Below are 15619 nucleotides of genomic sequence, written 5' to 3' on the forward strand. Positions count from 1 at the left end.
AAGCCTACTATGGTTTATTTTGTCCATAATATCCTACAAGGGATGTATAGTCAAAAGACTATTTGGCAAAGTTACTTGAAATAATTATTCTCCCTGTAGTTACGTTGTCAACTTAGTATACTGTTTTAGTTTGCTTTAGATTTTTTAGGTGTTGCTTTTTTTTGCAATTTCATGTGATTCTAAAATGAAAACTATAATACAAGAAATGAGTTTACCTTTCATTTTTGTTCCCTTCTCCTTGTTTTTCCCCTCTTCCATGGAGAACCATTTTTATTAGTACTAGGTTTATCTTTGTTTTATTTTTTAAAAAATATGTAGACAATAGAAAATAGTGTTTTTAAAATAAAAACTATTTCTTTCCTTTCTTACAAAGGGTAGCATACTATATTCTCTTGTGCTCCTTTTTTTTTTTCCACTTCACAATAGATCCTGGAAATTCTTTCTTCTTTAAATATGTTAGTTTGACCTTTTCTATCCTACTAGTTTTACGTCTGTGCCCTTATTCAAGTGCATCGTAGGATACAGCAGTCTGTTATTAATTACTCCATAAAATATTGGGAGACATAGTGAGTTAACTGTGAGTTTTATTAAACATCTTGGCTTTGCTTCTCATCGTAGAACATGATAAATGCCTTTCCTTTTTAAATGTCTCTCTCTCTTAGTCTAAAGGAATTCCTGCCCAAAGAATACATCAAGCAGAGAGGAGCTGAAAAGAGGATCTTTCAGGTATTGGAAATGTACAGAACTTTATTATTCTCCTCACTCCCCATTCTCATTTATTAGTATGAGGGGGCCTCTGCGCGTGATAGTTTTATGCCTTGTGCCTGTACTCTCATATAATAAATGATTAGCGACTCAAGAGTAAAGAAGCTGACAGTTCTAGTTTGGGCAGATTTATTATCTTAATCCATATTTTCTTGCTAAAGGTTACCTAGCCCTTCTGAGAAAAATGTGCATCCATTTAATTTCAAAGGCATTATCTTGGTAACTTTGAAACAAGGTTATAGACTGTTAACATGCACGGAGGAAGGAGCTACAAGTAGCCTCTTTGTCCTGAGATTTGTTTTTTGAAGCTGGCATTTGGAAACTAGTGCCTTTTAAAAATCCAGGATTATTCTAAAAGTCAGAGACTTGGTCGGGCGCAGTGGCTTACACCTGTAATCCCGGCACTTTGGGAGGCTGAGGCAGGTGGATCACAAGGTCAGGAGATCAAGACCATCCTGGCCAACATGGTGAAACCCTGTCTCTACTAAAAGTACAAAAATTAGCTGGGTGTGGTGGTATATGCCTGTACTCCCAGCTACTCGGGAGGCTGAGCCAGGAGAATTGCTTGAACCCAGGAGGCGGAGGTTGCGTGAGCTGAGATTGCACTACTGAACTCCAGCCTGGCGACAGAGCGAGACTCCATCTCAAAAACAAAACAAAAGTAAGTCAGAGACTTCTCTAGTCTACGCAGCCAGTAAGAAAAGCCCTAACACCAACTTTGCCATGAAACACTCTAAGGAATCCAAGATACCAAAGTCTTCTTTGATCCTGAATTGTAAATATAAATTAAAATACAAATTTTATGTGTATAAAACATACTTTTCCCCAGTATTGTTTCTGAGTGGTATCATGTACAGGCATGCCCTATTCTTTGGAAAAATGATACCTTTTTTTTTTTTAATTGAGGCAGAGCCAGGATGGAGTGCAATAGGGCGATCCTGGCTCACTGCAATCTCCACCCCTCTCCCCTGCACCCCTCAGGTTCAAGTGATTCTCGTGCCTCAGCCTACCAAGTAGCTGGGATTACAGGCACATGCCACCACACCTGGATAATTTCTGTATTTTCAGTAGAGATGGGGTTTTGCCATGTTGGCCAGGCTGGTGTCGAACTCCTGATCTCACATGATCTGCCTGCCTTGGCCTCCCAAAATGTTGGTATGAGCACACCACAGCTGGCCAGTACATTTTAGATGGATGTTAGAATGACACATCTCTTGAGAAGAACATTTTTCTTGGTATCATTTAACGTCTTGGCTCTGAACCATTTGGGATGTGAAGTCCTTTGAAAATGTGATTACAGTTATGGACCCTGTTCCCACCACACTGCATGTGTGCATGAATCGTCACATTTAGTTGTAAAGTAATGTAGGCTGCTTGGCCTTAAACTCTCATTTGAAATCCCCGTGTTAGAACCTCCTGTGTGCTTTGATCCTTGGTCAGCAGTTGCCTGTGTCATGGAGGGGTCTCAGACACAAACAAGACACAAACATCACTTAATGATCATTCCTAGCCACTGTGTCCACTGCGTGTAGTAACTACCTCTCTCCAGGTCCACCTGCTGGCAGAGATGCAATAACTGGTCCCCGGGTACTGTCACTTTTGCAGGAGCATAAGAACTGCGGAGAGATGAGTGAAATAGAAGCCAAGGTCAAGTACGTGAAACTCGCACGGTCCCTCCGCACATATGGCGTGTCCTTCTTCCTGGTGAAGGTGAGTTGGGCAGAATGGAGAGAGTGTTCGCCTCAGCCACCTCCTTTTTTCTTTTGTTCAAGCATTTGCTGTTAAGCCTGGTTTGACCTGCTCACCCCCTAGCATTTGGAGGTGGAACATCTGTCTAGTGCTGACCTGCGTTTAGCCGCAGCACGGACTTCAGGGGTATGACCTGTGGGCTGTGAGTGAGCCCGGCTGTCCAGGAGCCTCTGGGCAGCTGGGCTTTGGCTCGAATCACTGTCAGGGGTAAAGTCCCTGAAGGAGTGGGTTCACTTTTACTTCATATTCCTTTTCCCAACAATGTTTCATTTAGGACTGTCAAGAGTCCTGTGAACTAAGTGAAGGCTATTCACCACTGCAGACCAAATCGAATTCATGGGGTAAATGTGGTCCTTAATTTGTATACTTTAAGATAGGACTTTGGATTTTATGGCCTTCAGATGTGTTTTCATGGGAACTGTCTGTCTTCCTACTGGAGGAAAAGAGGTGTGTCTTTGAAATTGCACCTGTGAGCAAGCCCAGGTTGGCCCTTGATGGGTTCCATCTTCACTTGACTGACAAACCTCTGGTTATCTTGGTTACCGCTTTGCTTTTCCTGACCTCAGGAAAATGATACTCTTTTTAGTTGTCTTAACTATTAGGTTTCACTGATTTCTACTTGTTTTGCTTTGACCCCTTGGCCTCTTGCCTGGGGCCCTGGAGAAAGCTCTAACTTATAGTGAGTCTTCTTGTGTTGCTTTCAGCAAATGGGAGCAAACCAGCTGTGTTGCTTCCAGGGACTGAAGTTGGAAAGATAGAGCTGACCAGACTAAGAAGGTGTCTTTCCCCACAGCCAAAGAGAACTGCAAAAGAAGAAGTTATATTTGTCCTTTAAGATGTTTTTCTTGGCTGGGCGCGGTGGCTCAAGCCTGTAATCCCAGCACTTTGGGAGGCCAAGGCGGGTGGATCACGAGGTCAAGAGATCAAGACCATCCTGGTCAACATGGTGAAACCCCATCTCTACTAATACAAAAAATTAGCTGGGCATGGTGGCGCGTGCCTGTAATCCCAGCTACTCAGGAGGCTGAGGCAGGAGAATTGCCTGAACCCAGGAGGCGGAGGTTGCGGTGAGCCGAGATCGCGCCATTGCACTCCAGCCTGGGTAACGAGCGAAATTCCGTCTCAAAAAAAAAGATGTTTTTCTTGACTCTTCTTCTCATTGGAGCAAGCTGCCTCATTTGGGGAGAGGAGATATTAAGATGTTATATGTCAGAAAGACATGTGCTGCATGCTTATTATTAATACATCCACAAAACTAGCTTTCAGTTTTACACCCAAAATTGCTAGGCCTTTGCAATGAAGAAAGTATATGTCAGTCACCTTGTTTATTTATTTATTTATTTATTTATTTTAAATATTAATCACCTGGGTGTAGGTGGGCTAAAGCCGAAAAGGGCGTTAGCCCAGTCACCTTGTTTTTAAGAAAAGTAATTGAGAGGTCGAATTTTTTTACATTTAGTGGCATTTTAAAGTATCAGTGAATTTTTGAATGGCACTGATGCCATCTAGGTAACAATGACTCCACTTATTAATAATAACAGTAATAATGCTCAGTAAATAGCCCTCCATCAAGCTTATCTCATTCAAACCTATCAGCAACCCAGGGGCAGAACTACTACTATTATCTTCTTCTTTTTTTTGGAGACAGAGTCTTGCTTTGTCACCCAGGCTGGAGTGCAGTGGCATGATTTTGGTTCACTGCAACCTCCATCTCCCTGGTTCAGGCAATTCTTCTGCCTTAGCCTCCCAAGTTGCTGGGACTACAAGTGCATGCCACCATGCCTGGCTAATTTTTATATTTTAGTAGAGACAGGGTTTCACCGTGTTGCCCAGGCTGGTGTTGAACTCCTGAGCTCAGGCAATCTTCCCATCTCGGCCTCCCAAAGTGCTAGGATTACAAGCGTGAGCCACTGTGCCCAGCCCTGTTATCTTCTTTGTATAAGTGAGAACACAGAGGCCCAGCTAGATCCAGTGATTCAGTTGGGGCCGTAAGGCTAGTAACTGAAGAAGCCGGGACTTGAATTCAGGTTTCCGTGATGCACAGATGGTGTTCCCAGCCTCTAGCTGTACTGCCTTAGCTGTACTGACCCCATTTGAGAGGTGTCACCTGCTTCCACTGCTCTAGCTTCCCATCTGTGCCTTGAACACATGGGGAGATCCGCTCATTTTAGAAGGCGCGCTTTTCATTCATTATTGTGAAGAGCATCCAGTAGTAGATGAGCTCCAGTGACTTGCAGGGACAAAGATTAAACAAATTTTCATCATGTCCTCTGGTAATGGTATCAATTTCCATTTATTTTCTTGAGTTTCCCTGTAGTCCTTTTAGTATTAAATTCATCTCTTACATTCACATCATCTTCCATTAATACCATCAGGCTTCACACACAGTCGGTTTCAGTGATGTGCTAAAAAAAAAAAAAAAAAAAAACTGTTGTGCCTCTTGCATGTAGGTCAGTAAATTCAGGATAATAAAGAACATACAGAAAACTATAATTAGAAAGGAAGAGAAATTGAATATCAAATTGTAGGAAAAATAAATTTGTTCTCCAAAGACAATTTAGAGCTAAGAAAAATTGGTCCATGGTCACTAGGATAATTTCAGAGAGAGCAAAGATCTTCTGGTTATAGCAGGGTCTTGTAGATTTGATTAAACCAAATCTCCTTTTACAAAATTATTTAGGGCAAAAGAAGAGCATGATAGATTTTTTCCTTTCTTCCTTCTTCCTTTCTTCCCTTTTCCATTTTCCCTTCTTTCTCTATATTTTTTAAAAATTACAACTCTTTGAAGAGAAGAGAGGATTAAGAAAGTAGGTAGCACTTGCAACTTCTTTTTTTTTTTTTAGACAGAATTTTGCTCTTGTTGCCCAGGCTGGAGTGCAATGGTGTGATCTCGGCTCACTACAACCTCCACCTCCCAGGTCCAAGTGATTCTCCTGCCCCAACCTCCCAAGTAGCTGAGATTACAGGCATGCGCCACCACGCCCGGCTAATTTTGTACTTTTAGTAGAGATGGGGTTTCTCCATGTTGGTCAGGCTAGTCTCCAACTCCCAACCTCAGGTGGTCCACCCGCCTCGGCCTCCCAAAGTGCTGGGATTAGTAAGTGTGAGCTACTGAGCCCAGCCAAGCAATTGCAACTTCTATATACATATTAGATATTCCAATTTTTATTATTTTTATTTTTGTCACTTTCTACAATGTTAATAGCATATTGCTCACTTTAGTGTTTTGCTCAGTTGTTTTTGATACAATTTACTTGACCATAGTTTGCCTTATTTTAAAAGTGGTATAATTAAAAAATTCAGGAATGGATCAATATTAAGAATTAATGAACCTTCTAATCAGATCAAGACTTTAAATAAGATGGTATCATATGACTATTTTATATAAAGCCACTAAGGTATTTGATAAAACAACATCTTCTTATTAAAAATTCTTTAAAATGCTGGAATATAAGTATACTTGCTCACCATGATAGAGGATCATCAGTATCAAACCTCTCATTAGTATCATACTTAATAGAAATGCTAGAGAGAAATCTATAAAATTTCTTATACATTTCTTGTATATGGTGGCTCATGCTTGTAATCTGCCAGCACATTGGGAGGCCAAGGCAGGCAGATCACTTGAGGTCAGGAGTTTGAGACCAGCCTGGCCAACATGGTAAAACCCTGTCTCTACTAAAAATAGAAAAATTAGCTGGGTGTGGTGGCACTCACCTGTAATCTCAGCTACTCTGGTGGCTGAGGTAGAAGAATTGTTTGAACCTGGGATGTGGAGATTGCAGTAAGCCAAGATTGCGCCACTGTACTCCTACCTGGGCAATAGAGCGATACTCTTGTCTCAATGGAGGGAGGAAGGGATGGAGGGATGGAGGGAGGGAAGGAGGGAAGGAAGGAAGGAGGGAGGGAGGGAAGGAAGGAGGGAGGGAGGGAGGGAAGGAAGGAAGGAAGGAAGGAAGGAAGGAGAGAAATGTGTAAGAATTGGAATCAGAATAAATGTGCCCACCATCATGAAGGAAGGAAGGGAGGAGGGGAGGGGGTGAAGGGGAGGGAGAAATCTGTAAGAATTGGAATTAGAATAAATGTGTCCGCCATCTCATTACCCTCTAACATTGTTTTGGAAGTTCTAGGAAATACAGTAAGATGAAAAAATTGGGCAGGGGGCGGGAATCATTGCTTTAGCAAATGAAGGAACAAAATTACTATGACTTGTAGCTATGATTATTTATCCTATAACAAGATATACCAAGTCATTTTTTTTTTACTTTCTACTTTGAAATTATTACAGATTCACAGGAAACTGTAAAACTAACACAGAATCAAAAAGATAATAACAAGTGTTGGTGAGGATATGAAAAGTTGGAACCCCCATAACCTGCTGGTGGGAACGTGAAATGGTGCAGTCACTTTGGAAAACAGTCTGTCAGTTCCTGAATTGATTAAACATAGAAATACCATATAACCCAGCAATCCCACTCCTAGGAATATAGACCAAAGAAAATTGAAAGTGTATATCCACATAAAAACTTACACATATGTGTTCACAGGAGTGTTAGCCAGAAATCAAGAAACAACACAAATCATCAACTGATGAATGGATAGACAATTCATGGTTTATCCGTACAATGCAGCATCAGCCATAAAAAGGAATGAAATACCGATATATGCTACAACATGGATAAACATTGTAAATGTTATGCTAAGTAAAAGAAGCCGGTCACAAAAGACCACATACTATGCGATCCCTTTATGTGAAGTGCCCAGAAGAGGCGAATCTATAGAGACAAGAAAGGAGGTTAGTGGTTGCTTAAGAGTAGTCTGGTGAGGGAGATAGGGGAATGATAAAGATAGAGGAATGCTAAAGGGTGCAGGGTTCTTTTTGATGGGATGAAAATGTTCTAAAACTGACTGTGGTTTTAAAAATAACAATAATGGCTGCGGTGGCTATGCCTGTAATCCCAGTACTTTGGGAGGCCAAGGCAGCGGATCACGAGGTCAGGAGTTCAAGACCAGCCTGGCCAGCATGGTGAAACCCCATCTCTACTAAAAATACAAAAAATTAACCAGGCATGGTGGCACACGCCTGTAGTCCCAGCTACTCTGGAGGCTGAGGCAGGAGAATTGCTTGAACCCGGCAGGTAGAGGTGGCAGTGAGCCAAGACTGCACCACTGCACTTCAGTTTGGGCAACAGAGTGAGACTCCATCTCAAAAAACAAAACCCCCCCAAAAAAAACCAGTAATACAGAAAGGTTGTATGTGCCCTTCATCAGGTTTCCTCCAATGGTACAGTAGCATAGCCAGGAAAATGATATGGGTACAATCCACAGACCTTATTCAGAGTTCACCAGTGTTACATGTACTTATGTGTGTTTAGTTCTATGCAAGTTTATCATATTTGTAGATTTGTGTAACCCCTACCCTAATTAAGTTACTACAGTACCATTTGTTGAAAGTACTATTTTTCCTCCAGTGAATTACTTTTGCATCATTGTCAAAATTTAGTTCACATCTGTATGGGTCTATTTCTGGGTTCTCTATTTTGTTCTTATTCAAATATGCATTCCTCTTCTAATCACACTGCCATGATCAACTTTGGCTATAAGGTAAGCCGTAACATCAGATAAAGTGATTACCTTGACTTTTTTCTTCTTTTTCAAAATTGTTTTAGCCATTTTAGGTTTTTTCCTTTTCATATATACTTCCAAACAAACTTATCTGTGTCTACAAAAAGCCTTGCTCTGATTTTGATAGTAATTGCATTAAATTTATAAATCAATTTGGAGATAATTGTGTTAAGTCTTTTAACCGATAAACATGGTATAGAGAGCCTCCTTGATTACTTTCAACATTTTGTAATTTTCAGCATATGGATCCTGTACATGTTATAACAATATGTACACAATCATTTTAATTTTTAGATTTATTGTTAAATTGATTAAATTGGCATAGGAAAAGACATATGTCAACCATATGAAATAAGCCCTTAGAGTAGGTATGTAAAAATTAGTGAAACCATTTAGAGTATGTGATGAAAAGAGATCACATGCAGAATAGCACCAAAAAAAAAAATTGTATGCCTAAGGAATATGTGTTTTTTTTTCAATTGCTTTTGGGGTACAAGTGGTTTACATGGATGAATTATACAGCAGTGAATTCTAAGATTTCAGTGTTCCCGTCACCCAAGTAGTGTGCATTATACCTAACGTGTAGTTTTTTATCTGTAGCCCTACTCCCACCCTTTCCCTTCTGAGTCTCTAAAGTTCATTATACCACTCTGTATGCCTTTGTGTACTCATAGCTTAACTCCCATTAGGTGAGAGCATATGAGTTTTGGTTTTCCACTGCTATGTCATTCACTTAGAATAATGGCCTCCAGCTCCATCCAAGGTGTTGCAAAAGACATTATTTAGTTATTTTTCATGGCTGAGTAGTATTCCAGGGTGTATATATGCCACATTTTCTCTATCCACTCATTAGTTGATGGTCACTTAAGTTGGGTCCACATCTTTGCAGTTGTGAATTGTGCTGCTATAAACATATGTGTGCAAGTATATTTTTCATATAATGTCTTCTTTTCCTTTGAGTAGATACCCAGTAGTGGGATTCCTGGATCGAACGGTAGATCTACTTTTAGCTTTTTAAGGAATCTCTATACTGTTTTCTATAGAGGTTGTACTAATTGGGATAATACATTTTTTAAAAGACATCAATAACAGATTTCTCATGCCCTAAACTGAACATTGCATTAAATTGTGAAGGAATTACACAATGAAAGCATAATTTAGTTAGTAAATTAAAGGTGAGTAATTCCTGCTTCCCATTCACTACTTTTTTTTTTTTTTTTTTTTTTTTTTTTTTTTTTTTGAGACGGAGTTTCACTCTTGATACCCAGGCTGGAGCGCAATGGCGCGATCTCGGCTCGGCGCGATCTCGGCTCACCGCAATCTCCGCCTCCTGGGTTCAGGCAATTCTCCTGCCTCAGCCTCCCGAGTAGCTGGGATTACAGGCACGCGCCACCGTGCCCAGCTAATTTTTTTTGTATTAGTAGAGACGGGGTTTCACCATGTTGACCAGGATGGTCTCGATCTCTTGACCTCGTGATCCACCCGCCTCGGCCTCCCAAAGTGCTGGGATTACAGGCTTGAGCCACCGCGCCCGGCCCCCATTCACTACTTTTATAGGTTTCTTTTAGAAACTCTAAATAAGTAAATGAAATTATAATTAATAATGATAACGAACACACTTACTCATACCACACAGCCTTGAGATCAGTCATAGATATTTTGAGAGGCCTGTTTTGATGTGCTTAGAGTGCTTACCATCATATTTTCTTCTGTCTATGAACGTTTTGTCCTAGGAGTCAGTATTAAACTTTATGTCATTGTAATAGAAAGTGCTGGCATGTTGGAGTTGGGAAAATTGGCCTAGAATCCAAGACGGTAATTACGCCTGTATGAGAAATAGTAGAAACTTATATGACCTTAGGGATCATACCTAAACTCTCAATCTCAGTTTATTCATCTGAGTTTCTTCATCTCAAAACAGGAATAATTCCTTATAGAGGAATATTAATGATGAGTATTAATGACGAGTAAGTGAGCTAGTGTATGTAAATGACATTTAATGTATGTAATGACATATTAATGATGAGTAAGTGAGCTAGTGTATGTAAACAAGTGTGGTGACTGGAAGGTAAGGATATTTGATTAATTTAATTTATTCTTTTTTTTTTTATAGACAAGATCTCACTGTGTCACCCAGTCTGGAATGTAGTGGCATGATCATGGCTCTCTGCAGCCTCCTGAGTAACTGACACTAAAGGCACATGCCACCATGCCCAGCTAATTTATTTTTATCTTTTCTTAGAGACGGGTCTCCCTATGTTGCCTAGGCTGGTCTCGAGCTCCTCACCTCAAGGGATCTTTCCACCTCAGGTGTTCAAAGTGTTGGGATAATAGGCATGAGCCACTGTACCTGGCCTGATAAATTTTAGATTATCCCAGTCACTGAACTCTTCCCACACTTCGCAAACCCTGGTCTTAAGGGCCAGATAGTAAACATTTCAGGTTTTGCCAATACTCAACTTTGCCCCTATAGTATGAAAGCAGCCTTAGGCAAAATGTAAATAAATAGCATGGCTATGTTTCTACAAAGCTTTATGGACTCTGAAATTTGAATTTTATATAATTTTCGTGGCATCAAATCTTCCTCTTCTTTTTTTTTTAATTTAAAAATGGAAAATTCATTCCTAGATCTTGGGCCATAAAAAATAAGCTGGATTTAGCATTGGCCATAGTTTACCCACCTCCATACAGAGAATGTCTGCAAGCCATGTAATGAATTCATAGGGAATAGTATTAGGTGGCAGTATTCTCAGTGGCTAAGAAATAGGCTTTGAAAAAAAAGGCTTGAGTTTGGATCCTGGCTTTGCCACTTAGTCGTTTGACCTTGGATAAGTTACCTTACCTTTCATCTCTAAGCTTCAGTTTGTTCACCTATAAAATTGTGGCTTTTTATGAGGTTTCAATAAGTTAATACACAAAAGGGGACTGCCTCCTATAAGGTCTCCAGAAGCGGGAGCTGTCAAGGTCTACATTCTTCCTCTTTCATTGACTTATGTTCCATTTCATCATGATCTGCTACACCAAAAACCCACAAGCAACAGTAAGGCATTTCCCATGACGAGCATTAAATCTTGTTTTATTCCAGAAAGTCATTGTGTAACTCTTGTCACTTGTAAATTTGCCTTTGAAAGCTTTTCAGACATAGCCATAGCCTTGAGATAGGAGATTTACCCTGGGAACTGACCCTCTTCTGCCCTAAACTGTAAAAACATCAGAGAGGGCATTCAGAGCATCTCAGAATCCCGAGTTTAGTTAAAATGGATTACCAGTCACTTGTAGGGAGAGAAATGGCTAATAAACAGGGTCTTCAGCACCCAGGTTTGCTCTTAGACAGGTATTTTTTCCCATGCCCGTAAAAGAAATGTACCGAAGACAGACCAAAACATGCACATCAGCCCTTTGGCCAAGCCAACCTAGAACTCTAGTGAGCTCAGCTGGATCATGGGGAGGACCATTTGGGCTTGGGCCATATTGAAGTGAGGGGCCAGGAGCCAGAAGTTCAGCCCAGTTGCATCCCTCTACCCAGTTTTGGATCTCAGGCATCAAGCAGAGGTGATGTCAGAATCAGGCAATCGCTACACCTGTGAGAAGAGCCTGCAGACAGCCCGCTTGATCACAGCTGGCTGCCAGGGCTAAACCCGTGGTGGTAGCAGCTGAAATACGTTTGAAAGAGGAGGGGTTGGGTTTGTTAATGAATCCTGCCTGTCTTTGGTAGAATACCTGCATTCTCCTGCCTCTGAGTTACACAAGCTGTAGACATTTTCAAAACAAAAACTGTCTAATCAGGACCACCTCAAGAGAGAAGCTTCTAGATGGCAGGCAAAAATCACAGCTCAATCTCTGTGTGTGTGTGTGAGTATATGAGATAGATGGGTCTTCACTGGTGCCTGCTTTAGCATGCTTTGTCTACTGGAAATAAAAGGGAGCTGGAGATTGAAGGTTGGAAAGGAGTAGTATGGGGGGGACTGAGACTTGAGGCATAGGAAGGAAAGGGAGCCTTACTCCCTTGTGGCCCTCCCATCACATTCCTGCCATTGAGGCTGTAAGACAAGTCTCTGCACCAGGGAAGAGCTTGCCTCAGGATCGCAGGTCTGAGCCATTTGCTATTTTACCTTTCTTCAGCTGCTCTGCATTTTGTGGGTAGGCACTAAGGTGATTTTATCCCTCGATGTGGTCTCTGTTGCCAGTTCCAGTATTTTTTCTTCCCTCAGCCCCTTTTCCTCAGTTGTGACCTGCTAATGGAATGTTCACTGTAAGTTGTTTGTTCACTGTGGCTTCCTCTCCCAATCTGGAATGATCTTGATAAGAGTTAGGGCAATCCGTCACGATTCTGTGTTCTCGCACCCCAGAATCCCTCACTGGGGAGTGGTGCAGATGGGAAAGAACGAAGGAAGCAGCTGTAAACCATTTTTTATCTCCTGTCCCCTTCCTGGGTCCCAGAAGCTAGGTTTGTGCCAACCCTGTGCAACCGAATTAGCTGCCTAGAGCCTCTCAACCTAAAACTCTGTGCGGCTCCTGAATCAGAGTAGATTGGCTGACATTGTCTGCCCTGCACTGATCTCACCCCTTGTGGAACTGTTCTTTCTTTGAAAAAATCTGACCCTTCTCTGTGTTTTTTAAGACTTGAGGCTCAGGGAGGAATATCCCCCTCCTCAGACACCCAGGCAGATTCCTCATACCATGGTATCCTCCGTGAGGAAGCGGTGACTCACCATCTGAGGGTTATCAGATGCTCATGGTGAGGGCGGAGAGGAGGATTTGGCCTTTTCTCTTTTTACTTCGACCAGAAGACAGTAAACTGCAGTAGACAGCTTTTGAAGTCAGAGATATTTTTGAGCTCCTCAAATCTTTGTTGAAATTACGGCTTTACCATTTACCACTGTTGGTCTCGGTCTCTCCACCTGCAGATTGAAAAATGATGATACCGGTGTTTTGGGGATGCTCTGAAGATAAACATATAATGCTTGTTAAGTATCTGGTATGCTCCAGCTCTGTTTTAAGTGGCATTACCCTGTGTTGGGTGTGTGTATACACATCCACAAATGCATAGATACTTTGTGTGAATATATGTATCTGTGCCTCTGAGAATAGCAGTTTAGGTGTTGCTAGGTTTCAGCAAATATGACTTGAAAAGATTTTCCTGACAACTCTAAAAATATACGTGCATTAAGTGAAATTTTGGAAATAAGGAAACGCACAAAAAAAATACAAAACACATCAGATGTTCATTGCCTTTTTTTCATGTAATGGACATGTGTCTATGTAAAAATTTTTATTTCACCTAAGATTAGGCTCTATAGTCTGTTTTTTAGGTAATATGAATAATTTACTTCTATAAAACCAGTTGTTTTTCTACAATATAATTTTTAATAATGTAGGGTAATCTGTTATCTGGAAATACTATAATTTACATATCAAATCCTGTGTTATAGAAAATTTGGATTGTTTCTACAGCCATACCACCCTGAATGTGCCCAATCTCGTCTGAAAGTGTGGGCGGTTTCTAGCTTTTTGAGTTTTGTGTGGTTTAATTTTTTTTTTTTTTAAAAAAAGATGAGTTTTCACCATGATGGCCAGGCTGGTCTTGAACTGTGGACCCCAGGTGATCCACCCACCTCGGCCTCCCAAAGTGCTAGGATTACAGGCATGAGCCACTGTGCCCGGCCTGTGTGGTATAATCTTTACACATATTTATACCTTTAAAAAAACACACACACACACAAAACTAAGTTCCTAAAAGCTAGCTTTGTAAAAAGTAGGAGCTTTTTAAGGGTTTGGATAGATATTGACACATTTTCTCCCATGAAGGCTTTGCTATCTTAAGCTTTCATCAGTAGTGACCCCCTTCACGTCTTCCTCAAATCTGAGTATTAATTTTAATTTTAAATACCTCAGCTATTTTAAGTGAAAACTTATTTCGTCATTTAGTTATTTTAACATTTTCTGTTCATGCTTTTCAGCAGTTATTTTGTTGATTTATGAATGTATCACATAGACAGTATATGAAGTCTGTTACCATTACATTCATTGCAAATGTTTATTTCCCAGTCGTTTTCATTTTTTATGAGGTTTCTTTATCTTCTGTTCCCCTCCCCTGATCTATCAAAAGTATATGTATTTTGAGTTAAGCCTATTAATCGTTTCCTTTATGGCTTCTTATGTTGGTGTTTTTCCTAGGAAGTCATTTTTCATCCCAGGGATCACAAAAATACCCATTTGGATGTTCTTCCTAAATTATTAATCTATCTTGAATTCGTTTTGGTGTAAGTGTGAGCTAGGGGTTCATTATTTTAATAGACATTACTATATCTTAAAACATTATTAAAACTAATCATAAAATAAGTTTTAAGAATCAGTAAATATATAAAATACCAAAACAAAGAATCCAAATGGAAATATATTTCAGAGATTTAAAAAAAGGATAGGCGGCTGTGTCTCCTTATAATGAGAAGATTCTACTTTGGCAGAGTTTTAGTTAATTTGAAATACTAGATTAACTCTCGTTACTCACCGAGTTGGCCACTGGGAGTGATAGTACCTGGAATTCACCTTTGCTTCTTTTTATCTGAATGTCTTTTCAGTTCTATCCCGTCTTTCTGACATAGTCTGTTTTTGGAGCAAGCTGCCCTCCTGAACAGGAGCATGCTTTTCTGGATCTCTCCAGACTTCTCATGTCTTTGTTTGAGTTCCCATGCCTTTAGTTTAATGAGTTTCTCACCTAGCCTCAAAACCTTGGTTTTCCTATATCCCTGCCTGTTTTGAAACACAGTGTATGCAGGTGAAACACTGAAAAAGTCACTGATTCCTTGGCAAAGTCAGGTGTATTCAGAGGAAGAGCACTGACTCTCGGTATCTCCTGTTTCAGGAAAAGATGAAAGGCAAGAACAAGCTCGTGCCTCGCCTGCTGGGGATCACCAAAGACTCGGTGATGCGTGTGGATGAGAAGACCAAGGAAGTGCTACAGGAGTGGCCCCTTACCACGGTCAAGCGCTGGGCAGCCTCGCCCAAGAGCTTCACACTGGTAGGGACTGGCGGAGGGCAGGGAGAGGGCTAGCGTGGCCTTGGGTGATATTGTGGGGACAGGAGAAAGACCAGATCCTTGAGCATTGGGTTTCTCTGGCCTTAGAGAGCCAGGTGGAGGGGGAAGATGGTGCAAGTCCACGGGCAGGAAAGGGGATGAATGTAGAAGTCAGAGCGAGGTCAGCAAGCCTGGGTTTCTTCAGGCACTGTTGCTTCTCTGCACTCTACATAAGTCAGCCTCTTGTTCAATATCTAGAAAGAGCCACTTACCCAGATGATTCTCAGTTCTGTGTTCCTGATGACATATCCTCAAAGGAAAGTTTCTAGTGCTCTGAGGCCCACAGAAAGGCCCCCTCTCTTTGTTTTAGATGTTCCTAAGAATTGTGATTATCTTGCTGAGGAGTGTTTTCCTAGCCTGCCTAGGAAGAGTATGGTATACAATGGAAATAACATGTACTTT

At 40.9% G+C, this 15619-nt stretch overlaps 1 protein-coding gene across 7 annotated transcripts in view; it reads left to right on the plus strand.

The window, feature by feature from the left end:
• The window catches only part of TLN2 (talin 2), a 464397-nt gene that overhangs the window by 292580 nt on the left and 156198 nt on the right, over positions 1-15619 (plus strand). For all 7 annotated transcript variants that reach the window (XM_012443139.2, XM_012443144.2, XM_064361373.1 and 4 more), the window contains 3 exons: positions 663-726; positions 2371-2475; positions 15005-15160. In XM_012443139.2, coding sequence (XP_012298562.2) covers positions 663-726; positions 2371-2475; positions 15005-15160 — 325 coding nt within the window. The remainder of the gene's footprint in view (positions 1-662; positions 727-2370; positions 2476-15004; positions 15161-15619) is intronic.

Source organism: Aotus nancymaae, unplaced genomic scaffold, assembly GCF_030222135.1.
Source record: "Aotus nancymaae isolate 86718 unplaced genomic scaffold, 86718_ANA_hifiasm-v0.15.2.pri h1tg000041l, whole genome shotgun sequence".
In the NCBI taxonomy this organism is placed as follows: Eukaryota; Metazoa; Chordata; class Mammalia; order Primates; family Aotidae; genus Aotus; species Aotus nancymaae.